At 40.8% G+C, this 25,830-nt stretch overlaps 1 protein-coding gene across 1 annotated transcript; it reads right to left on the minus strand.

Annotated features, from left to right (window-relative positions):
- Positions 1-12,912: 12,912 nt before the first annotated feature.
- TOMM7 (translocase of outer mitochondrial membrane 7) lies at positions 12,913-25,504 on the minus strand. The gene is made up of 3 exons (XM_081102023.1): positions 25,052-25,504; positions 20,651-20,699; positions 12,913-13,139 (listed from the first exon to the last, which is right to left on the minus strand). Exons 1-3 carry the CDS (start codon positions 25,152-25,154, stop codon positions 13,124-13,126), a joined length of 168 nt encoding a protein of 55 aa, XP_080958149.1. The 5' UTR covers positions 25,155-25,504; the 3' UTR covers positions 12,913-13,123.
- Positions 25,505-25,830: the final 326 nt, after the last annotated feature.

Here is a 25,830-nt window from a genome sequence, read left to right on the forward strand (position 1 = left end):
GGTCAAAATATAGCAATGAAAAGGTTAATCTACAAGCTACTGGAAGGATGGTCATTCTAAGACACCTGTTTTTAATTTTCCATTTTTCATTCATGGAAATGATGGGGGTAGAATACATTTAATTTCAGGTACCTTGAGAAAGGCTGGAAAAGATTTCATTTTTTTATAGTGACATTTTATAAAAGTGACAGTTAATTTACTTTCCTAATTATATCTTAAGATAACAATAAATTTAGAGAACAAAATTGACTCTAGAACATTTTATAGGATCACAAATACACTCAAATCTATCTAGAAAATGAGTCATCAAAAGAAACTATTTCATCCATAACTGAGTGGTCACAGCAAATCACTGCAAGAAATAACTACATATAACTATGCACTTTGGTTTTTTATAGGTATTTGGGAATTGTAGGTGAGAGAGCACTTTGGACTGGGGATTTTAATTCCCTACTGTCACTTCCTAGCTGTGAGATATTTGATGGTAGAATGAGAGTAAGATTACCCTTTTTGAGTTACGCTAAGCGTTAGTGCGTGTGACAGTGCTCTGTAGGCTGTAATGCAGTACTCAAGTGAGAGCTATTACACGCCTACAGTGTTCTGTGTATCTATAGTTTCCATCAGATCAGTGCTACTCAAAGTGAACTCCTGCTGAACCATGAACCCTTTGTTATAGGTCTGCAACAAGATAAATACCAAAGTTAACTGAGTAAACGTTTGGAAACAGAAATTTGATCATTGCTGCATCATCCAAGTGTGTGATCAGTGACTCCTCTGAGCAAGGTCAGTGTTAGTGAACTCATGAGATGAGGAGCAAGTGGCATAAGCTATATACTGGTCAGGAGCAGTAGGACAATTTCTTTTTAGGTTAGTTTGTCCAATGAAACACCAAAGTATATAAAAACCTGAAAAATATAAGCATTGTTAATATCTTATTTTATAATTAATTTAAATGCCAATCAACCCTTTTAAAAATCTGATGGCTAAATAAGCTTCAATGGACATTTTTGGAAAAAAAAAAAACATACTTTTTCTGAATGGAGAATGGTAATCAAATGATGACAATGGGAGTGATTCCAAAAAAATTAGAGGAGTTAGTACCTGTTTCGTTTGTTTGGTTTTATAACCATAAGTGATGGTCAAGTGCTAATACCACATTGTATTATTTGTAGAAACATATAACGAATAAAGCAATGGAGCCACCTAAACTCCTAAACTTAAGTGATATTTACATATAAAAAAAATTAGTTCAGAACAAAAAAAAATAATCTATTGGAGAAAAATATTGGATGAAAATTGCTGGGTCTAAATTGCTCAGTTCGGATCAGTTTGAAGAGCAGAAAAGAATGTTCTACTTGGCTTTCTTTTCTTTTTTTAATATATTTTATTGATTTTCTACAGAGAGGAAGGGAGAGGGATAGAGAATTAGAAACATAGATGAGAGAGAAACATCGATCAGCTGCCTCCTGCACACCTCCCACTGGGGATGTGCCCACAACCAACGTACATGCCCTTGACCAGAATCGAACCCGGGACCCCTCAGTCCACAGGCCAGGGTTCTACTTGGCTTTCTTAATGACAAAAACTCCCCCACAGCCTTCAGCTTTCCTGCCAGGGGACAGGAAGCAGTAGGGGACACATTAGAAGAACTGTGGCTCTCCTATAATTTTATTGAGAAGTTGAATGGGAGCTGTGTAATGAAGAAATTGAAAATTCTCTACATGTCTAATCACCTGGTGAGAGACAGCTGGATTTGTCCAGCTGGCAGAACTGCCATGCCTAGAAGACCTGGGGTTCGTAGGCAATCCTTTGGAAGAGAAACATTCTGCTGAGGGGAACTGGACTAAAGAGGCAACCAAGGGAGAGTTCAAACTGAAAAAGCTGGTACCCCAGTAATCAAGGAGGATGAGGAAGAAGAAAACTAACACCACATTTTCTGCTTTGTGTTAACTTATTTAAATGTCATACGAACAATAGATAAGCTTTGTATAATTGTCTACTTTAAAGATTCTGTGTGGCCCTAGCCAGTTTGGTTCAGTGGATAGAGCATGGGCCTGCAGACTGAAGGGTCCCAGGTTCAATTCTGGTCAAGGGCACATGCCCAGGTTTGCAGGCTTGATCCCCAGTAGGGGGCATGCAGGAGGCAGACGATCAATGATTCTCTCTCATTATTGATGTTTCTATCGTTCTCTCTCTCTTCCTTCCTCTCTGAAATCAATAAATATATTAAAAAAACAAAAAAGATTCTGTGTGGAGCAAAAGGTTCTTAAGATAAAACAAAAACAATAGTAAAATAAAATATTAAGTGATTATCTCTAAGTAGAAGATTACAAGTGATATTTTCTTTGTTCTTTCGCATTTTCATGTTTTCCAATTTTTTCTTCAATGAGCATCTATCACTTTTAAAATTAGAAAAATGTTAGTTTTAAAAATACACCATGGCCCTAGCCGGTTTGGCTCAGTGGATAGAGTGTCGGCTTGCGGACTGAAGGGTCCCAGTTTCAATTCCTGTCAAGGGCACATGCCCAGGTTGCAGGCTTGATCCCAAGTAGGGGGTGTGCAGAAGGCAGCAATCAATGATTCTCTCCTGATTGATGTTTCTATCTCTCTCTCCCTCTCCCCTCCTCTCTGAAATCAATAAAGATATATTTTTTTTAAAGAATATGCCATGAATCATAAATATTTAGACATATTTCTTCAGTTTTGCTTTAATATTTTTTTCAGTAATTTTAATTTTTAAAACTATGATTTTCATAAGCCAACTGTGATGTCTTGGTTTATGTGAGTTCCCTTATTTAACATCAGTAAGCAAAAATGCTTAATGATTTCACCAGCTCTTTGGACACAAATTGTTGGCACTATGCCCCCGAAATCTTGTGAACTCATATGTTGAAATAGTTGCTTCATTTTCACTAAATAACTGAAATCATTTCCTAGGTATCAGAGAAGTTTGAATCTATGCCTGAATCCCAATCAAGAATAGAAGAAACAGAAACTTTATCATTCCTCCTCAGTCTGCCACAAGTCAAAAGAAGAATGCATTTGTGCCAGAGTCTGGGAAATAAAAAGAAAGATCTTTCCGTGAGACAATTCAAGGTGGCCACCAGGTGTCTTGAACAGACTTGTTTCATGACAGTCTTCTGAGTAATCAGAATATTTAACTGCTCAGCTGAGAGGGTATAAAGCATGGCTCCTTATCCCAAAATACCTCCTCCGTGAGATAATGCATATGACTGTTATGCATATGTCTGCTCCCTCCATCCAGGCACTGGCTATTCCATAAATATCCTGTAATATTCCCCTATATATATTTCATAAAATTACCATCCCTACCCTGAAAAGTTTAAGATCAAGCCCTAGTTCATCTCTCCAGACTTCTCACTTCCTACTTCACAGCCAAATCCAGCCACAGTTGTGAGCTTTCCATTCTTACCCAGCTAGTCTTAGCTTTCAACCGCAACTGCATCTCTACCATCTCGGTTCCAACCTCTGTGGGCCAAATCTGATCTACCAGCTCCTGAGTTATGCAGTCTCAAGGCATTCAGCCCATTGTTCCTCTTCAGACCCTCATGGCTTCCTCAGCCGGTCCTCCTGACCTTTCAGTACAGCTCCTCTGGCCCATCACCATCTGCTTTCTACACTCTACCTACTGGGACCCAGTCTTCCCACATATAACATGCCATATAAGGACTAATTTAATTGTCACCTAATTTTATTTATTAACTTGCCCTGTTCCAGAAAGGACTTAAGAGAACATATACCCTTATCCTACCATGTTTTGTCAGATGGGATTCTTAACCCATATGACTTCTCCCAGGGCTTTTATCTGCCCTATGAAGCATAACGGGATCCAAAGACAGTGTTTCTCTATGACAACAATTCCTGCCCTTCCTGAGACAGGCCTACAATAGTGGCAGAGGCAATTTTCTTACCAAAAGGAAAATAAAAATAAAAGTAAAGCACTAATCTTGAATTACTGGCTAGAAGCCAAGTAAAATACTAAGACAGCAAAGAAAACACTGTGATCTTTTTGGGTTTTTTTGTTTTTTTTATTTTTCAATTATAGTTGACATACAATGTTTTATTAGTTTCAATGTACAGCATAATAGACATTTATCTAACGTATGAAATGATCACCCCAATAAGTCTAGTACGCATCTGACACCATGCATAGCTATTACAATATTATTAACTATGCTAGAGGTCCAATGCATGGATTCATGCACTAGTGGGGTCCAGTAGCCAGTTCTGGCCCAATCCCCGCAGGCCCGATACAGACAGGAGAGAGCCCAATCCTGTGTGTTGAGCATCTGTCCCCTGGTGGTCAGTGCGTGTCATAGCAACCAGTCACTTAGGCTTTTATATAGAGAGATTCCCTATGTTGTACTTGATATTCCTGTGACAATTTTTATAACTGCCACCTTTTTTACCCATCACCCCAACCCTTCTCCCCTCTGGAAACTATCAATTTGTTCTCTGTATCTTTGAGTTTCTTCCTGTTCTGTTTTTTTAGATACCACATATAAGTTAAATAATATGGTATTTGTCTTTCTCTGTTTCACTTAGTGTAATGCCCTCTAGATCCATCCATGTTGTCGCAAATGGCAAGATTTCATTCTTTGTTTTATGGCTGAGGAATTAATATTCCATTGTATACATGTGCCACATCTTCTTTATCCATTTATCTATCGAAGGATATTTAGATTGCTTCCATATCTTGGCTACTGTAAATAATGCTGCAATGAACATAGGGATGCATATATCTTTTCAAATTAGTGATTTGGGTTTCTTCAGATAAATATCCAGAAGTGGAATTGCTGAATTATATGGTAGTTCTATTTTTAATTTTTTCAGGAACCTCCATACTGCTTTCCACAGTGGCTGCACCAATCTGCATTCCCACCAGCAGTGCCTAGGGTTCCCTTTTCTCCAAGTTCTCGCTAACACTTATTGGTTGTTAATTTATTGATGATAGCCATTTTGAAAGGTGTGAGGTGATATCTCATTATATTTTAATTTATCTGATGATTAGTGATGTTGTCCATCTTTTCAAATGTCTATTGGCCATATCCATGTTCTCTTTGGAGAAAAGTCTATTCAGGTCCTCAGCCCATTTTGTAATAGGATTTTCTTGTGTGTATTAAGTTGTCTGAGTTCCCTATATATTTTGAATATTAACCCCTTATCAGATGTATCACTGGGGAATCTTTTCTCCAATTCAGTAGGCTGTCTGCCTTTTGTTGATTTTGTCGTGTCTTTAGCTGAGACCCTTTTTACTAGGCAGATGCTGCTCTCCCACACCCCCTGCTGGACACCAATGTCCTGGTGCAACTCTTTCAAAAGTTCACAGCCCCAGGCTGATCTGACACCTATTTATGGCTCAAAATGTGTAAGCTGAACATTAAAGAGAAGCCACACTTGTTAATCACACATTTCACTCATTAGAGAAAGGGACACCCCTCAGTGGAAAATGGCATGAACCACTTGTCAGAAAATGGGCATCTGAGTCTCCATTCCGTTACTTTCCAGTTGATACTAGGAAAGTTATTCTCAGCTTCTCTGGGCTTCAGGTTCCTCATCTATAACATGCGGATGATAATACCCACCCCATACTGTTGCTGTGCAGATTACATGATCTAATACTCACAACAGTGCCTGGACTAAAGCAGGCATCCAATTTTCTTTGTTTCTCCCTTGGCACCCCAGTGACTATGAAATAATGACAATACCTGCTCAACCTACCTGTGAAAGTTAGCTGGGCCAAAGGAGAGACAGACGTGTGTCAAAACACCTTGTAAACCACGAGGTGCTATGCTAATTCATTCATAAGTGACAACGCCTGCCTACCACGTTGAAGAAATATGGTGACACTAGTTTTGATCATTGCAGAATTGTATAAATTGGTGGGTAAAATAAGCCTGCATGAGAATAACTATGCTTTAAAGCAGAGACTTAATTTTACAGAAAAAGAACAATGGGATTGTGGAGGAAATAAAAATTGGTTTTTGTCTAAGATGGAGGGTAGGACAAGAATGGCTTCACGCGTGTGTTCACACTGGACCAGGTTCTAGAGACAAGATTTGGGGCAGCAAACATGAGGAGAGGGCCTCCCGGATTCAGTTAAGAGTGAGAGTAAAGACACAGAGGAATGGAGGGTCTGGAGACACTAAGTGCTCCCAGTTTGGCTGCAGCAGGAGGCGAGGTGCCACAGTGGACAACAGGGTTAGAAAGACAGGCTGGGACATTATGGTGCTCTGTCAGACTGAACTTTATAGCCAGGCAACAATGAGCCATCTGAGGTTTGTGAATAGCATGTCTGAGGAAGTTTACTGAAGACAATGTGAAGGCATGCGATGGAAAGAAAGGGGTAAGTACAGGGAAGGTCATGACTGCCGAGGAAAGAGGCAGGCTGGAATGGCAGCAAGGGCAGGAAAAGAAAGGAGTAAAAGAAAGGGACAAACATAAATGGAAGATACTGCAATCATAGTGTTGAAAAAGAGAGTCACATATTATCACTAAGTTTTACATATATCAAAGAAAAAATACCAGAAAGATGTCACGTGCTCAAATTAGTCCTGTTCTTGAACTACTTACAGAAAGACAAAAGCAGCAGATGAAGTTATAAAGTGCTTCTAGAAGTAACAGACTTCTAAATTAACAGGGCATAAGTAGGGAGTGTGGTAGAATTACTTGGCATCTGAGTAGGTGAGTTTCAGAAATACATCTCAGCAATATACAGTGAGTCAATATATACTTTGATATCTGCTTTTAACTAAACGTTCAATAATGTCAATTAAGTTACAAATTACATTATTATCAGGCTGACCTGAGAGCAGTAGCGTATCTGCCCACAGCTCTCCACAATCATCCTACACAATGAGGAGTTTACCTTGCTGTTTTTTCCAGGTAGACTGGAAAACAACCAATGCAAATCAAACCTTCTCACTTCATCCAATATCATTCACCCATTGACTAAATTTTAAAAACAAAGAGAAACACAATATGGAATGGTCAACTTATAACAACAGCAAGTTTTTCTTTAAAGTCATATGTGCTCATGGTAGAAAATACGGAAGAAGAAATAATGTATCATCCAATATACCACGTACATTCATCATTAATATTTGGGTATAATAATGCCTTCTAGTCTTTTTTTCTGTGCTTTTTTAAAAAGCATGTTAAGATATTTAATATATATATATCATATATATATGATATATATCTACAGCATGTTGATATATATATATATATATACATATATATATATATATATATATATATATATATATATATATATATATATGACACTGTTTTATTTTGCTTACCATTGTAACAAATATTTTCCCATTGTGGAAAACTAGAAGAATCCACTCAGAATTCATATTGCTTTAAGAAGACAACATAAGAAGCTATGTATGTTAATTCCCCAGTTAATTCTAGCAAAAGGAGAGGAAATGTAATCATTTTTGAATATACACAGAGCATTCTGGTTCTCCCTATCAAAAGCCTGCCCTCAAGGGAAACTATTTTGCCTGAGCCTAACACACAGGTTTCACCAACGCCTAACCAATATGGAGGAAGGAAAATATTTGAATAATAACTCAGATATTCAAAATTAATGACAGACACCAAAGTCCAGATAACAACAGGATAAATACCAAAAAACCTACACCTAAGCATATCATACTCAGACTGCAGAAAATCAGTGACAGAGAGTATCTTTTTTAAAAGCCAGAAGAACTCCTGCCTGTAGAGAAAAAAATGGCATCAAACTTCTCCTCAGAATCCATGCAAGCAAGAAGAGTGGCGAGAAATACTAAAATTGTTGAAAACCATGTGATAGGAAAGTGTTTGGGGGTCCCCAAGACCATCATCATGTTCCGTGACTCACTAGAGCAGCGGTTCTCAACCTGTGGGTCGAACGACCCTTTAACAGAGGTCGCCTAAGACCATCAGAAAACACATATACAATTACATATCGTTTTTGTGTTTAATCACTATGCTTTAATTATGTTCAATTTGTAACAATGAAAATACATCCTGCATATCAGATATTTACATTACGAGTCATAACAGCAGCAAAATTACAGTTATGAAGTAGCAACGAAAATAATTTTATGGTTGGGGGTCACCACAACATGAGGAAATGTATTAAAGGGTCGCGGCATTAGGAAGGTTGAGAACCACTGTACTAGAGGGACTTACAGCACTCAGAAAAGCTATCATACTTGTGGTTAGGGTTTACTACATATTACTGTTTTAGTGTACAGGTTAAAATGAGAAGGAAAAAGCCTCGCAGGGCAGAATCCAAGAGAAACCAGGTACAAGCTCCCAGCTGTCCTCTCCCAGTGGTCACAAACTGTGCTTAATTCTCTCAGGAATGGTATGTGACACAGGTGAAGTGCTGCCTACTAGGCGCCCCCACATGACTGACCTTAGCTACTCAGTCTCCAGTCTCCACCAGAGGCCAAGCTGATACAGTGTGGCCCCAGGTTCCAGGTGAACATAAACAGATGCTCACCATAAATCAAATTGTTGGTATAAACTATCTGGCAAGTCCCAAGACCCCAGGTACACAAATAGTACACTCTTATCCCAAGGGCTTAGAGGTTATCTCTCAGGAATGGTCAAGAACCAATTCCGACCTTTGCAACGTATGCAATTTGGACAACCCATACCTGATGAATTAACACTTTACTACACAGGAAGCCATCAAGGAAACAGTAGCCTAGATGAGAAGCAGCTCACCAGATGGTATTAGAATTGAACACAGAGCTGCTTGGTCCTGTGTGCTCCCTTCCCATGCAGGCGATATGTCCTCAGTAGAGCATGTACTAGACTAGAGTATGAGCAGCCAATCAGGAAGGTCACCAGTGTTCCTATCATCCTTGTTGAAAGTCCCTCAGTGGGAAGAGGGCTTGGCAGGAGCTGTGAAGCCCAGGTAAGGTGTCAGGTAGAACATGGATTACTGCCCTAGGATAGCAGTGTGATGTAGAGAAAGGAATTGCTGGAAAGGCTTTTAGGTATTGAGCAAACAGATATATTAATTAACATAACATTGCAATTCATCTGTTAGCCCTTATCCTTCAATAGATTATTGTGATACTGGGAATAAAATACATTATGCAGAGAAATAAATTATTTAGGTTAGAATTTTGTACTCCTAAGACATGCTAATGAAAGATGATACTTGATAATGGAGAAACTTTATTTCAATTAATAGTAATGAGGATGAGGATGATAATGAAAATGATAATACCTCCATTATTCACTCTGCTGATTCTAAATAAACTCTTGATCCATGCAGCATTTAAACAATTCATTAATATCAGAAAAAATGTAAATAGCATATTCTTAGGTGTTTTACTTCCTTTCCTTCAATACATTACTCACAAGATCCAAATAGTAAAAGAAAAAAATTAAATTTTGGAGAATGATCCTGTTAAAGATATTCAATATTAACGTAACATCGCAGGGAGTTCCTTGAAGACGGTAAGTACATACTGTTACAGAATTTTTAATCATAAACTTGTTGAAAAAAGCATTTAATAAAGTTTAATTCTGGTTCCAATAAAATGCACTTGTAGCTCTTCTTTCAAGTTTAGTTTTCAACTAAATAACAGCCCTCCCTTGCCTATCAGAGGACATCCAAACTCTTTCTCTGACATTCTAGACTCCCCATTGTCTACTTCCATCTAACTTATCTGCCTCTAACTACAGCCCCCCCCCCCCCCCCCCCCACATACGGTTCCCCTCACATCACAGCAGTTTTGGAGACTGGTAGTCCCAAGATCAAGGTGTCAATGGGGTTGGCTTCTCCTCTGGCCTTTCTTCTACTGTGAGAAAATACATTTCTGTGTTTAAGTCACCCATCTGTGAGTTATTTTGTTATGGCAGCCCTAGCAGACTAACACAGGCCTGAACACCAGGACACTGGGCTCATTGGAAGCCATTTTAGAAGCTGCCACAGAGGATGTTGGGCTAATCTATTGTCAAGGCCCTTTTCTGCAATCATCTTTTAAGAGGACTCTTTGCTTTTAGAAAAAGACACATTTAGCACTCTCCAATTTGCAATATTAGCCTGATAGCCATTAAGCAATCTGAAATAAATCTGTATTCAGAGAATTCTAAGCTCCGTGACTTACAGTCACCTGCAAAGATGTCAATTGCTAGATTTAACATTCTTTATACATTCAAAACTCAAGTATTCTAAGTACATAACATTAAAAAAACCTTTTAGACTTGCCCCCATGTGTCCTAATTTGTACTTAAAAACACTTTTTTAATTTGAGATTGGACCAATTTCATTTGCCAGCATTTACATATCTATACATATCCTAGGCATCTAAACAGAAGCAAAACCATAGTAATATACTTTCTTCCAACTGAGTTTTTAAAAAAGGATTGACGTATGCTGAATTTCCTACAGCTATAGACTTTCAGAGAGCTGTCTTGCTCTTTTAAAAGAAATTAAACTAATAGTTTTATGGAGACCTTTTCAATGTAAAATAACTTGTGGGAGTTCTCTTCAAAGCATTTGAAAGTTCTAATAATCTAGCCACCCACCCACATCAACACTATTCATTAGAGCCTCTTTTTACTTGAAAGGAAGTATAACAAAACAAAAAAATCAAAAGAAAGTAAGATTAATCCAAGCATGTACACCAACTCCATTTCTCATTAACAACTGTACCAACTGAAAAATAAGCCATCTTGGACTTATGGCCTCAGCCATGCCAGAATAGCTGGTATTAGACTTAGCCTTCCTGCCATAAACTGGACAAAATATATGAAACAACTATGTTCAGGATTGGATGGCAACATAGATTATTGGTAGGCATCTAACATTCTTTGCCTACTTCTTTGCCTACCAAATACTGAGACCCCACTATGTGCCATGCACTATTTTAGGTGATAGGGATATAGCAGTGAGCAAATCAGCTAGATCCTCGTCTTTATGATGAGAAAGCTAGGTAAACGAGGGTGGGGAGAAGGAGCAGTATAATAGGAAGGATTAAAGGCAAGAGAGAGTATGATTCCCACAAGAAACTAATATGATCTTTTCAGAATTACTAAAACTTCTTGTCATTCCATGTCACCCACACTTTCTGTAGTTATGCTACACCAACTGGGCAGGAATAATCTTAATTTTAAGGACTCTCTAGTGTCCAGCACAGAACAGAGACCAATGCTTGTTGGATTGCACTGCCCTAAAAACTAAAATTCAATAAAATGTAGTTCACAAATATAAGCTATATACACACAGTAAAGTGTATTCTCGTCTCAACCATTTCCTGTGTCTTGAACATGAGCTTTAAACTCTCTTCCTTAGCTTCCTGAGATGTGCGATATGGGGACTGGTCCCTTACAACTTAATTTTGGATTCCTTTCTTTAAAATCTACTAGATTTTATAGACAACTACAAGTTAACCCCTAAAATATAAAACCAGTTATGTTTACTATCCATGTTAAAATTTTATCAAAATGGACACCTCCCATAGCTCTACTTCGTTTTCTAGAAATCCTGAATAAGAAAGGGAAAATATACACCAAAATTCTAACTAAAAAATTCACTGACAGCACTAAACAAAAAGGAATGGTGAGGGGAGGGGGAAAGAAAGGGCCACAATTTTAAGCAATTCTGAGATTAAAAACTAAAAATTGTTTTTTTAACAAAGAGGTGGTTTTTTCTTTTAGCAAAATCATACGTGCTGAGATTCATGATGTTGAAGCTATTAAGTGCTTACCAAAAAATGCTTTTCCTGTAGTTAGCTCTTCTCAAATATTCCACTTTTAAACTCTCCTTATATAAGCAATAGTCTCGACAACAGTCTCCTACGTCTCCATGGCAAAGGTAACAAAGCTTGAGGAAATAAGTTTAAATAGCTAAGAGGGTTTTACATTGGAAACAAGAAAGAACTTTCTGGTAATGACAAGTCCAGTCACCTGGAATTACTTTCATGATCATTCTCTACTTGAACACTGGATGTTTAAAACCATTCAAACCAACAAGCTCCTCCCAAACAGCATCTTATCTTATTTCAGGCCTATTTTCCTACATTAATTACAACTCCCAAAACTAAGTAAATCTATTCTGATAGAATTACGGAAAAAGCTAAACATAAATAGGCTTAATACAGGTCAAACCCAGGAAACCAGGATCTAGAACTGAAAACTAGTTCCCAGTAAGTGCCTTTTCTTCTCAGAAAACAGAAAGTGCTACTATTCTGTGTAGCTCTCAATGGGCTCTTGCCCAGCCAGCTCATTTCCGAGCACCACCAAGGGAAATCTCAGACTCACATTTAATTCACAAAACAGTCAGACATACACTCCCCAAAGCCATTCCCATCAATTACCAACAGAGACCTTTCTTACAATCAGAACTGCACTCCAATTCAGTGCTGGAGGGAAGGGCCAATTTATCACAAGCTAAGAGCTGTTTCTACTTTCACTACCTCAGAATATCCCAAGGAAGTTATCAATTCAACACACAAGGAAACTGGAATCCATGTGTTAAGAAATTAACTTGGAAACTCTCTAACTTTTGAAGGTAGCATCTAGGCACAAATACAGATTCCCTGTTTTGCCTTTTTTTTTTTCCTTAAACAGAACAGTTTTGTTTGTTTTCATTGATTTTCAGAGAGGAAGGGAGAGGGAAAGATAGAAACATCAATGATGACAGAGAATCATTGATCAGCCTCCTGCATGCCCCCCACTGGGGATCGAGCCCACAACCTGGGTATGTGCCCTTGACCGGAATCGAACCTGGGATCCCTCAGTCCACAGGTCGACGCTCTATCTACTGAGCCAAACCAGCTAAGGCCAGATTCCCTGTTTTGAAAAAGTACTAAAAGGCTAAATTTTTACTTAACAGTACTACTGTGTTCAATTCAATAAGGACTCAACACATAACATTGTTAAAAAATATTTATTTTGATCCAGTCCCCCATAAATCAGTCAGTAGAGGCTCCACTCTGCCACAGATGCATCCGAGAAGAGCCCTGTGCCATTCAATTGGTGAACGTGTGAACGATGTCCCATCTCTTATGCCAGCCAGGGGGCACACCTTCCATGTTGTTACTGTCCATTGATTGCTTCCAAATCCAGATGACCAAACAGTCCTTTATCCCCAAAGTAAGCTAAAATGTTTGTGAAGAGGAGAAAGAAATTAAACCCCAAAGTAAAAACTTCTTAAACATAGTTTAAGAACTAGATTTTATACATTCATGTCTGTGTTTACTCGTCTACCAAATTCAGTTACTAGAAGAGAAAAGATCAATCTCATTAAACAAAAGGAAAAATCAAACATAGAAACCTATATTTAAAGAAATACAATTTTGTTAGTTTTGACAGTAGTTACCTGTTACATAAACAAAAAGGGAAATATAAGTTGAGGTCAATAAAAGATATATGATAATGATTTTCAGTAACATGAAGGACTGATGAGCCCAGAAAATAAACCTGTATCATTACTAGATGTAACATCAGTAAAATTAAAAAACACATTTATTGAATGCTTTCTATGGGTCAGACAATATACAGGAAGTTCACAACTCTTAGTTATGATCCCTATTTTAAAGAAGTTGAAACTGAGGCTTTGATATGGTTACATATTGTTAGTGGCAGAGTGGGATGTGACCCAGGTGCTCTTAACCATTAGCTCACACACATCCCAAAAGCAGTCAGCCTTCATTTCTGCCTCACCTAATTCTTACCCCAAACATTCCACCACTAACTAGCCCAGTGATGGCGAACCTATGACACGCATGTCAGAGGTGAAACGCGAACTCATTTTTTTGGTTGATTTTTCTTTGTTAAATGGCATTTAAATATATAAAATAAATATTAAAAATATAAGTCTTTGTTTTACTATGGTTGCAAATATCAAAAAATTTCTATATGTGACACGGCACCAGAGTTAAGTTAGGGTTTTTCAAAATGCTGACACACCGAGCTCAAAAGGTTCGCCATCACTGAACTAGCCCAACCTCCTGAATCATTTGCTGACTAAGCAACAGGATCCAGGAAAGAGATAAGAGGTGTTTTATTTCTAAATCTTATTGATTAAAGATGTGATTCTTAGTAATATGGCAATAAAATTGCACCACAAAATGACAATGAGTATTCTGTAAAATTTTTTTAAAAGTATTTTTCCTTTGTCTAAGAAAAAAACCCACACTCTTCTATTTCCAATTTTCAAAAGTGTATTAAAATCTCTCATTAAAGGCCAAATATTTATAAATACAGTTAAGATATGAAAATAAATTATTCATCTAGTAAGATCTCCTCCTCAAAGGTAATGAGCATCCAAAATAAAGAGGAAAAGAAAACCTTCCTCGGCTTTATACAGATAATGGGAACAATGATTCTCTTAATGAACCTTAGTATTGACATATTTTACCTAAACAATGTTTTACTAAAATATTGCCTTATTCATTAAAGAACTGCATTTTAAATATGTTATCAAGCAACATTTGTTGACCACATGCAATGCACCATCCTGAGTGAGGTGCATGAAAACGAGTATTTTCCTCATCTCAAGGAACCCAACTAATTAGCAAAAAAAAAAAAAAACAGACCAGTAAATCATCAACTATATTATTTATATAAGTATTACATAAATAAATTCATACATAAACAACGAACTTGATGTTAATGAACAATAAACTTTACATTAGTAAAACCCTAGCAGCTACCATTGTTTCTTTCAGGGTACAAATAAGGCAGCCTCCCCAGTGCAAACAGCACAGTATATGAAACGCTATAACTGGATAATTCTCTTCAGACGCTTAGTCAATTCTTTCCTAAACACAGATACTCCTGGAAGGAAACCAGAGATGCCCATAACGACAGAAAAGGGAGTCAGCGCCAGCAAGGTGCGCTGAGAAGACACTAAGGTGAAGAAACGAAAAAGCAAGGGGCGGTTGCTCCATCTAGTTAGCAACCAGGATCAACTCTTGGTGGGATAAATGAAACCAAAAAGTACAACCAAAGGGCACACTCTGTCCCCACCTCTGCATCCCGGATCACTTGGGACACACACAAAAATGCTACTGTCCAGCATGCAGGTCCAGTCTGAAAATGGTACCACAAGATGCAAAAAGCCCACCAAGACATCTGGGTGAGCTGACAAATTGATGCAACACTGTTGGCAGCTACTTTAGGTGCTTACAGGACAAAATATAATGTAAATATGCAACAACCATAATATAAGCAGAAAATGGCAGAAAATAATACTATGGGAACACAAAAACAGATTAGCTTTAGCTGGAAGAAGGAGAAAATGATTTAGAAAAGAGATGACATTTGAGATTGGGCTTTTCTAGAATTACATTTTCAAATGGAAACAGAGGGGAAGGAGCATTCCAGGCCGAGGGAGCACAAGCACATGGACAAAGGCATGAAAATATACAGTTCATTCTGGAATTAGCAAACACCATCTCACAGCTAGAGCACTGTTCCCCTAGGAGAAAGAAATGAGGTAAAGGCCCAGCCGGCATGGCTCAATGGTTAAGCATCAACCTATGAACTAGGAAGTTACAGTTCAATTCCCAGTCGGGGCACATGCCCGGGCTGTGGGCTCAATCCCCAGTGTGTGGCGTGTAAGAGGCAGCTGATCGATGGTTCACTTCATCATTGATGTTTCTCTCTCTCTCCCTTCCTCTCTGAAATCAATAAAAATATATTTTTTAAAGAAATGAGGTAAAGGAGATGACACAAAAATGATTAAAAATCACTATTAACAGTTTATTGCTCACATATTACTTGCCAAGTACTGTTAATACTTCACATACAGTATTCTTAATCAAGCCTCATGGCAATCATATGAACTAGTATTTTGCCCAACTTATAAAAGAGGAAACTTCATTTTAGAAAGGTTACTAGCCTCTTGGGGAAAGATACCTGTTGGCAACTTCCAGTGCTTGGAAAAATGTTCCCACAGTCTGACCCAGTCGCCCATCTCTGATAACGTCTCCTAAAGTAACATTTCTCTAAGGAAACAACTAGTCTAAGGTCAGTCAGCTAGTAAATAGCAGACACATTATCTCAAGTCCCCATTTTACAAAAAAAAGGAAATGGCAGTTCAGAGAGTAAAAGTTAAGGAAAAAGGAACTTAGTGGTGATCTCTGAAAGCAGTTTTAACAAGCCACAGCATAAAGGTGAACCGCAGGAGGTTAAAGGGAGGGAGGGGAGTGAAGAAAGGTAGCAGTGAGTGAAGACCATTTATTAAAGCACTTTATTAGGGAAAAGAGAATTAACTGCAGAAATGGACAAGTTGAAGGTACATAGGGTGCTCATCTCAGGAAAAAAAGACCCTTTCCTCTTAGGTAAGAGGCTGATAAGGCAGAGAGGGTAGAGGAAATTCCTATCAGATGGCACTGTGCTAATTACAGTAAGAGGTAAGATCATCTGAGGGAGGCCACGTGACCCAGTGGAAAGAGTGTAGGCTTTGGAGACACACATACTCATATTCCACCATCTACCAACTGTGACCTGTTCCGAAGAACTGAAGGGACAATTAGAAATATTGCATATAAAGCACCTGAAACAGTAGGTAACACGTTGTTAAGCGACAGTAATATTGCCATTAGTATTTTCTGCCCCTAGAAAAAATGGCTTCAAGTAGGAGTTTGAAGAAACTGAAGACCTAGGATGGCTGATAAAAAGTCTGTTAGGGCAATCCACATGAAATGTCTGTAAAACAGAGGGTCAAGTTGAAATCCCACAGCAACTGTGCAGGGGTCCTAGCCATTAGAGTGCCAGAACTATCAGTCCCTCCTAGAGAACAAACCTGCTGCTCTAGATTCTGCCTTTACATATATGTATGTACATACACACATATGAATAGTTTTCATAAGTATACATATATACATGCATGTGTCAGTACAGGAATATGTCTACTCTTTGTACCTATGCGTGTATGTAGTTTTTGCAAGTGCTTATCAAGCACTGGCAAGGTTGTTTCTGAGAGAGAAATTTGACAATGCATTTTCAGAACCGGAAGTGCTCATATAGTTGACTTATTAATCCCATGAGAATCCTATCTAATAATAGCCAAACATGGTAACTGACTGTACCTTCGCTACACCTCCCATTGGCTAATCAGTGTGATATGCAAATTAACCGCCAACAATGATGGCGGTTAGTTTGCATATACCGGCTGGGATTGAAGCAAGCCAGGCAGCCAAAAACAAGCCAGGCGGCAGAGGCAGGAGCAAAACAAGCGGGGCGGTGGCGGGAGGCGGGGGCGAAACAAGCTGGGCTGGGGGGAGGGGGGAGGCGGGGGCGAAACAAGCTGGGCCAGGGGGAGGAGGGAGGCAGGAACAAAACAAGCCAGGCGGGGGGCGGAGGGAGGTGGGAACGAAACAAAACGAAACAAGCCGGGCCGGAGGGCGGAGGGAGGTGGGAACGAAACAAAACGAAACAAGCCGGGCCGGGGGACAGAGGGAGGCGGGGGCGAAACAAGCCAGACATCCCCCAAGGGGTCCCAGACTGCGAGAGGGCACAGGCCAGGCTGAGGGACCCCTCCCCCACCCAGTGCACAAATTGTTGTGCACCGGGCCTCTAGTGTATTATAAGGAACTAAATCAAAACCTATAGAATCTAGGTGCATAAAAATGTTCATTATATTATGTAAAATATTGAAAAACTGAAATACCTAAGTAATCAAAACCTGGAAAATATATAGGATATCAACTCTAATTTTAAGTGAAGACAATAAAATACTACGTACTCTTATTAGAATGATATAAAAAGTTGTATTTATCTGAATAAGGTTAAGATGGAAATATGGGAAATTTAAAACAGTTTACCTTTTAAAGTGGTAGGATGATAAATTATTGCTTTTTTAAAAAAAAAATATGCTGCCCTAACTGGTTTGGCTCAGTGGATAGAGCGTCGGCCTGCGGACTGAAAGGTCCCAGGTTCGATTCTGGTCAAGGGCATGTACCTTGGTTGCGGCCACATCCCCAGTGGGAGGTGTGCAGGAGGCAGCTGATCAATGTTTCTCTCTCATTGATGTTTCTAACTCTCTATCCCTCTCCCTTCCTCTCTGTAAAAAATCAATAAAATATTTTTTTAAAAAAAATATGCTTCACTGCAACATACTGAGGATTCTCAGAGGGAAGGAAAGAGGTCAACCAAAGAACTTATATGCGTAACCCATGGACACAGACAACAGTGGGGTGAAGGAACGGACGTGGGGAGAACGGAGTCTGGGGGATAAAAAGGAGGAAATCTGTAATACTTTCAATAAAGATAAAATTTGAGAAACTAAGATGGCGGCATAGATAAACACCGGGAAATAGTCGCCTCCCACAACAATTGAAAATTATCCCAAAGGACGGAGCAAACATCGTCCAGAACAACAGGAAGGCTGGCTGAGTGTAATTTCTACAACTAGAAGACAAGAAAAGCACGCTGAGAGCCAGAGGAGCTGCGGAGGCTGAGTGCAGAGGTACGGTGGCGGCTCGCACGCGCGGAAAGGGGGTGGCACCTGAGGACGCAGCTGTCTTTTTGAATCACAAGCTCCCGACTGCTCTGAACTCCGGTTCTGGGAAGTCTCTTGGGACCCAGGACTCATACGGGGAGAGGCTGCTCTGTCAGGCGGCAGCGGGCGAACTTGAGGGCGGATTTCCCTCAGAGGTGCTTGCAGCCGTTACCGGGACACTGAGACGCGCGACTCCGGGCGCCGAGAATCAGCCATAGCTTCTTTCTCCGCCCTTTTGACTCCCTGAGACCCCGCCCCACCCAGGCTGCGGCAGAGGCTTTTGCATGTGAATGTACCTAACTACAGCCCAGCCAAGCAGACCCGGAACTTCCAAGAGAAGGCCCAAGGCCCCGCAGCGGCTTGCACTGCTTCACAGCTGAGCCTCTTCGCGGCTCCGGCTGTGTGGCCTCAGGCAGGGGCTGAATTAGCACCTCCTTAGATCCAGGAGCCACTGTACCCAGTGGTCAGAGGGGGACCATTCTCCCACTTCAGACACAGCTGCTTCCCACAGCCAATTGGCCTGGAGGTCAATTCCTCCCAGTGATCCTACAACAACCAAGGCACCAAGAGTGCACCAAGAGTGTCCACCCCAGGTAACTGGGGAGGCTGAGCCACTGGGCCCTACAGGACACCTGGCGCGCAGGGCCACTCTATCAACACAGGGAAGCAGCCAAAATGCGGAGACAAAGAAACAGGTCACAATTGGCAGAAACGGAGGAGGGCAGATGACTGGATATAGAGTTCAAGGCCACGTTTATAAGGTTTGTCAAGAATTTTATGGAAACCGCCGATAAATTTAATGAATCCCTCAAGGAGTATAGTGAGACCATGGAGGACATGAAAAAGGACCAACTAGAAATTAAGCATACACTGACTGAAATAAAGAATAATTTACAGAGATCCAACAGCAGACAAGAGGATCCCAAGAATCAAATCAAAGATTTGAAATACAAAGAAACAAAAAATACCCAACCGAAAAAGAAAAAAGAAAAGAGATTCAAAAAATATGAAGATAGTGTAAGGAACCTCTGGGACAACTTCAAGCGTACCAACATCAGAATTATAGGGGTACCAGAAGGAGAGAGAGGGCAAGATATTGAAAACCTTTTTGAAGAAATAATGACAGAAAACTTCCCCCACCTGGTGAAAGAAATGGACTTACAAGTCCAGGAAGCGCAGAGAACCCCAAACAAAAGGAATCCAAAGAGGACCACACCAAGACACATCATAATTAAAATGCCAAGAGCAAAAGATAAAGAGAGAATCTTAAAAGCAGCAAGAGAAAGACAGTCAGTTACCTACAAGGGAGTACCCATCCGACTGTCAGCTGATTTCTCAACAGAAACCATGCAGGCCAGAAGAGAGTGGCAAGAAATATTCAAAGAGATGAATAGCAAGAACCTGCAACCAAGATTACTTTATCCAGCAAAGCTGTCATTCAGAATAGAAGGTCAGATAAAGAGCTTCACGGATAAGAAAAAGCTAAAGGAGTTCATCACCACCAAACCAGCATTATATGAAATGCTGAAAGGTATTCTTTAAGAAGAGGAAGAAGAAAAAGGAACTCTTGCCATTTGCCACAGCATCGATGGAACTGGAGAGCGGATAAATACCACAAGATCTCACTTATTTGTGGAATATAATGAACAACATAAACTGATGAACAAGGACTGATCCAGAGACGGAGAGGCTTTGATTGGACTGTCGGGCCTTGGAGGGAAGGTAGGGGAGGGTGGGGGCGGGGGGGAAGGATCAACCAAAGGACTTATATGCAGGCATATAGGCCTAACCAATGGACACGGACAACGGGGGGGTGAGGGGATGAGCGGGGGGGGGGGGGGGGGGGGGGTAGAGGGTACACATATGTAATATCTTAATCAATAAAAAAATATAAAAAAAAAAAGATAAAATTTTTAAAAAATTAAAAATATGCTTCATTACAGTTATGATACAGTAAATAAAAATTAGGAAGGGGAGAGAAAGTACTTACCTGCTAACAGGCTAAACTGGTCTGCAAAATGCTACAGTATCCCAATAGCCCAAAACTACAACTGGTAAAGCTCCATTACAATGCCTACCACCACTACCCTTCTGCTTCCCAATGACTCAGTACTAACATGTGAATATCTGCCCCGAAATATTTATTTGTAAGAACAGTACCTCAAAACAGTTGGTTCAGGCATTCCAGGATCTGCACCCCTCTTAAATCCTGAGAGAGAGGGGAAGGGAGGAGAGAAAAAAAAAAAGAATACTAATTAAAACCCCAGCAGACAAAAAATTTACAATCAAGACTGTCTTTTTCAGTAACTAGAGTAGCTGGAATGATATCCCAAGCTACCAGCTTTATCTTGACTTACCTATGCTACAGAACAGTTTCTAATCTATTATGTCCAGGACCAATCAGTAGGGAAGACAAACTACTATCTTCCTATTATACACACAAATTAGCACAGGAGACCCTAGCATGTACTATTTTTCATTATAAAACACTAGAGGCCACTAGGGGTGGCGGTGTTGTCCGTCAGCCCAGCCTGTGCCCTTTGGCAGTCCGGGAGCCCTCAGGGGATGTCCAACTGACAGCTTAGGCCTGCTCCCTATAGCTGTCAGTTGGACATCCTTAGCGCAGCTGTGGAGGTAGGAGAGGCTCCCGCCACCGCTGCTGCGCTCACCAGCCGTCAGCCCGGCTTCTGGCTGAGGGGCACTCCCCCTGTGGGAGTGCACTGACCACTAGGGGGCAACTCCTGAGCATGTGCCCCCTGGTAGTCAGTAGGCATCAGTCGTTCCACTATTCAGTCTATTTGCATATTACCCTTTTATTATATAGGATTATTATATAGGATATTCAAGTTATTTAACAACCTAATTAAAAGTCTATTCTTATTATAAGCATGATTAAATAAACCTTAACATTCAGTTTTGTTTAACCTCATCAAGTCAACATTCTTATTACAAGTATGATTAATTAAACCTTTTACCATTTAAAATGTTTATTAGCACTGGCCAGTGTGGCTCAATGGTATAGTGTCAGCCTATACACCAAGGAGTCTCAGGTTTGATTCTTGGTCAGGGATTGCAGGTCGATCCCAGGCCCCCATTTAGGGTGGGTGCAGATAATAATGTGCCTCTCACACATGAATGTTTCTCTCTCCCTCTCTCTCTCTAAAAATCAATGGGAAAATATCCTCTGGCAAGGATTAATAAAAATTTTTAAAAATATGTTTATTAATTAATTGGACAACATATATTAATTTGCTAAAATAATTTATTAAGATTAGAGTTGGTGTCAAGAACTATGAGGGGTATGAAATTTTATCCCATTTTTCAAGACAACAAACTTATCTGCCATATTCCTAGTCAGAAACAAAGAACCATTTATTACTCCCAGCTACAGCAATAGTCAGAGTACCATCATATCAGAGACAACCCTGCATTTAGGGAACCAGAGTCTTTCATAATGGGCAGTAAGCATATCTCCCCTTTGTTCTGGAGGGAGATACTATTGTCCAAGGCTGTTTATTCTACAAACGCATCCTTAAATAGATAACATGGAGCAAAGGTAGTCAGAGCTTCTGTTCCCAAGAATTGTAGAAATTCAAGAAACTGTGGAAAACTGTCTTCCAACAGATGGCTCATTAAAATCTTTTTGTTGGTAAATGTCCAAACTGATTCTTTATTATGTCCTATTTTGTAGCACTATAATCCCACTGTACTCCTTTAAAGTCCTAAAAAAGGTATGTTTTAACCTAAACTACACAAGAAAATCAATCTACAATTGCAGGTTTTAGTGAGAGGTGAGATGGAGAAGTAAAAGCAACAACCTGGAAACTAGGTTAGACATTATAGTGTAAGGAAAAAGGCCATTAACAAGAAGTACTGAAAAAATAGCCTCAACGTCAATCTCAACCTGAGTTGGATGCTAGGGTGAAAATACCACAATGGTAATCCTAGGAAAGAGAATATAGCCAGCGCGCACAAAAAGGAAAACAAATTCTAGGATGGAAAAGAAAAGCATTATCTACTCTTCAGACCAAAGCCCTTGATGCACAGATTGTAGCAACCAGCCACAGCTTTCTGGAAAGTAGAAAAGGAATCTCAAAAAGAGGAGGAATAATAAACAACATAAACAGATCCAGAGACAAAGAATCATTGATCAGAATGTCAAACCTCAGAGGGAAGGTAGGGAAGGGTGATGGTAAGGGGGAGAGATCAACCAAAGGACTTGTATGCATGCATATAAGCCTAACCAATGGACACAGACAACAGGGGGGTGAGGGCATGAGTGGGGGCGGGGGGGAGGGGGGAGTGGGTAATGGGGGGGACAAGGACACATATGTAATACCTTAATCCAGGGGTCCTCAAACTTTTTAAACAGGGGGCCAGTTCACTGTCCCTCAGACCATTGGAGGGCCGGACTACAGTTTAAAAAAAAACTAGTCGGCTGCTAAGCAACAGACAGCGGCTGCAGGCCGGATAAATGTTTTCGGCGGGCCACATGTGGCCCCCGGGCCGTAGTTTGAGGACCCCTGCCTTAATCAATAAAGAAATTAAAAGTCAAAAAAAAAAGTTCCCAGGTTCAATTCCAGCCAAGTACCTTGTACCTTGGTTGTGGGCACATCCCCAGTAGGAGGTGTGCAGGAGGCAGCTGATCCATGTTTCTCTCTCATCGATGTTTCTAACTCTCTCTCTCCCTTCCTCTCTGTAAAAAAATAAAAAAATAAAAAAAAAATTTTCAATAAAATATATATATATTTTTAAAAAGGTAGATGAAAAGACTTATAAAGCAACAAAGAAACCACAGGACAGAGACCAAGAGCAGTCGACAACAAGACCCCACATACACAATGGAAAAAGAAAATGGCACAATGAAGGGGAAGAATCAAAGCCCCCCTACCTTTCTTAGCTAAAAAGAGAGCTGGTCCCACTGTCCCACCAGCCAAACTGGGCCCTTCCACCATTTGGAAGTCAGGAAGAGGGGTAACAGCATAGAACAGTGATGGCGAACCTTTTGAGCTCGGCGTGTCAGCATTTTGAAAAACCCTAACTTAACTCTGGTGCCGTGTCACATATAGAAATTTTTTGATATTTGCAACCATAGTAAAACAAAGACTTATATTTTTGATATTTATTTTATATATTTAAATGCCATTTAACAAAGAAAAATCAACCAAAAAAATGAGTTCACGTGTCACCTCTGACACACGTGTCATAGGTTCGCCATCACTGGCATAGACTGTAACAGTAACCTGTCAATTATTTAATCCTTGATACTTAAAAAAAGTCACTAAAATCTTGGAAAGTAATGCTTAAAAAAAAAAAGTATTCAAAATAAAGGAGGAAAAAGATCTTTTTTAAACCCTGGATACTTAAGTATTCCCAGACTATCAGCTGGCTTGCAATTCATGGGGAACATCCAGCATAATCAAAGGCTCTTGTACTTTCTTAGGCAAGGCACCTAAAACAAATAGTGAGCTAAAATCATAGGATTTTGAAGTGTGAAACTGAGTGTTAGAAACTGTCAAACGTGATGCTCAAACTGACAGCGCTGGGGCTGTTTCCTTCCCATCATGTTGCCTGCGTCGGGCAATAAGATTAAACAGAAAAGAAAAGAAAAAAACGACGCAAGGTTAGAAACAAGATAAAGTTCCAATGTGCAGCCCTGGATGAAAAATAAATGCCTGGGTACTTACAAATCTTTGCAGTACAGCATAAAGGTTAAGAGTATGGGCCCTGCCCTGACCTGTTTAGCTCAGTGGATGGAGCGTCGGCCTGCGGACTGAAGAGTCCCAGGTTCGTTTCCGGTCAAGGGCATGTACCTGGGTTGCGGGCACATCCCCAGGAGGGGGCGTGCAGGAGGCAGCTGATCGATGTTTCTCTCTCATTGATGTTTCTAACTCCCTCTCTCTCTCCCTTCCTCTCTGTAAAAAATCAATAAAATATATTTTTAAAAAAAAGAGAGAGAGAGAGTATGGGCCCTGATGGCCTGCCTGAATTCACAGCTGTGTGGCCTTCCGGCAAGGAACCCAACTTCTCTGCGGCTCGGCTTCTCGCCGGTGCAGTGGGTCCCAGAATAAAGTCACCCCCGCCCTTCTTGGTGCAGAGGAGGAAGCACCGGCATCCAGCAACTACTGTCATCGTCGTGCTTCCAGGCGTGGCGTGTCCGCGTCACAGGCCTCTCTCGCGCCAGGCCCACCTGGACAGGTGAGGACGAACGCCCTGAAAACGCACCTGGTGCCAGAGTGCAATGTGTCGCTTTCACATACTGTTCCTTAGTCCCTCTCACTCTCCCAACAAGCCTGCAAAGCATGTCACCTCCGCTTCGCAGATGTAAAAGCAGAAATGGAGGGATTGCGTGGCTTGTTACAGGCCATAGAAATACTCAAAGGTCGAACAGGAACTCGCACTCATGTTGGACCGACCCCACTGGACCCGACGGCCTCAAAGGACCTGAAACGTGACACAGCGTGGCCACACTGCTCTCTCCCGCCCCAGAAGCCAAACATGGAGGCGCCGCCTCCGCACTCCCCGCCCGCCCGTCTCCTCACGCGCTGTTCTCCCACTGACCCAGGTAAATCACGAGAGGGATAAAGCCCCAGCGGATGGCGAACTGGCCGCCCTTGAAGAGCTGCTGCAGCCTCTGCTTGGCTTCTTTGCTCAGCTTCACCATGGTGACGGCCCGGGCGGCGCTTCGAGCACCCACTGCCGTGGCGGAGTCCTCCCTCCGAGGAAAGAGAGGGGTGTGCGCAGGCGCCACACGCGACTTTTACGGCACGAGTCGTGAGCGTCGCCAGCAGAGGTCGTAATTCACCGCCCGGAACCCGCCGCCGCGCTGTCTATCACAGGCGCATGCGTGGTCGAGTCCGCTCTCTGTCCCAGGCTCAAGTTCACCTCCAGGTTTAGGAACCGCCTGGTTTCGCCGGTTGCAGGATTCTGGAGGCTGTTCTTTCCGTTCGGAACGCCGTCTCTCTGTTCACCGGCTTCTCCATCTTTTCAAGTGCATCTCCACGTGTTCCCTGCCTGACATAGAAGAAGCATTATATTCAGAAGGACTGGGTTTTAGGATAAAAGATTAAAGATCCATTGTTCCTTGAAGGCACCATATTCTCTCTTATCTCTTGCTGTTGCCTCTACCAGAAATGCCTTCCCACCCCACCCCCTCTTTTTTTAATATATTTTATTGATTTTTTTTTTTACAGAGAGGAAGGGAGAGGGATAGAGAGAAACATCGATCAGCTGCCTCCTGCACACCCCCCACTGGGGATGTGCCCGAAACTAAGGTACATGCCCTTGACCAGAATCGAACCCCGGACTCTTCAGTCCGCAAGCCAACGCTCTGTCCACTG

The sequence above is a fragment of the Myotis nattereri genome, assembly GCF_964212035.1.
Source record: "Myotis nattereri genome assembly, chromosome: 11".
NCBI classification, from domain to species: domain Eukaryota; kingdom Metazoa; phylum Chordata; class Mammalia; order Chiroptera; family Vespertilionidae; genus Myotis; species Myotis nattereri.

What these genes read in the sequence shown, in the direction of transcription:
- TOMM7 (XM_081102023.1), bottom strand. Translation starts at nt 25,154, where the DNA reads ATGGTGAAGCTGAGCAAAGAAGCCAAGCAGAGGCTGCAGCAGCTCTTC. An exon ending in CCCTCTCGTGATTTACCTGG is followed by an intron (nt 20,700 to 25,051) that starts GTCAGTGGGAGA and finishes CCTCTCTCTCAG; the next exon opens with GATTTAAGAGGGGTGCAGAT.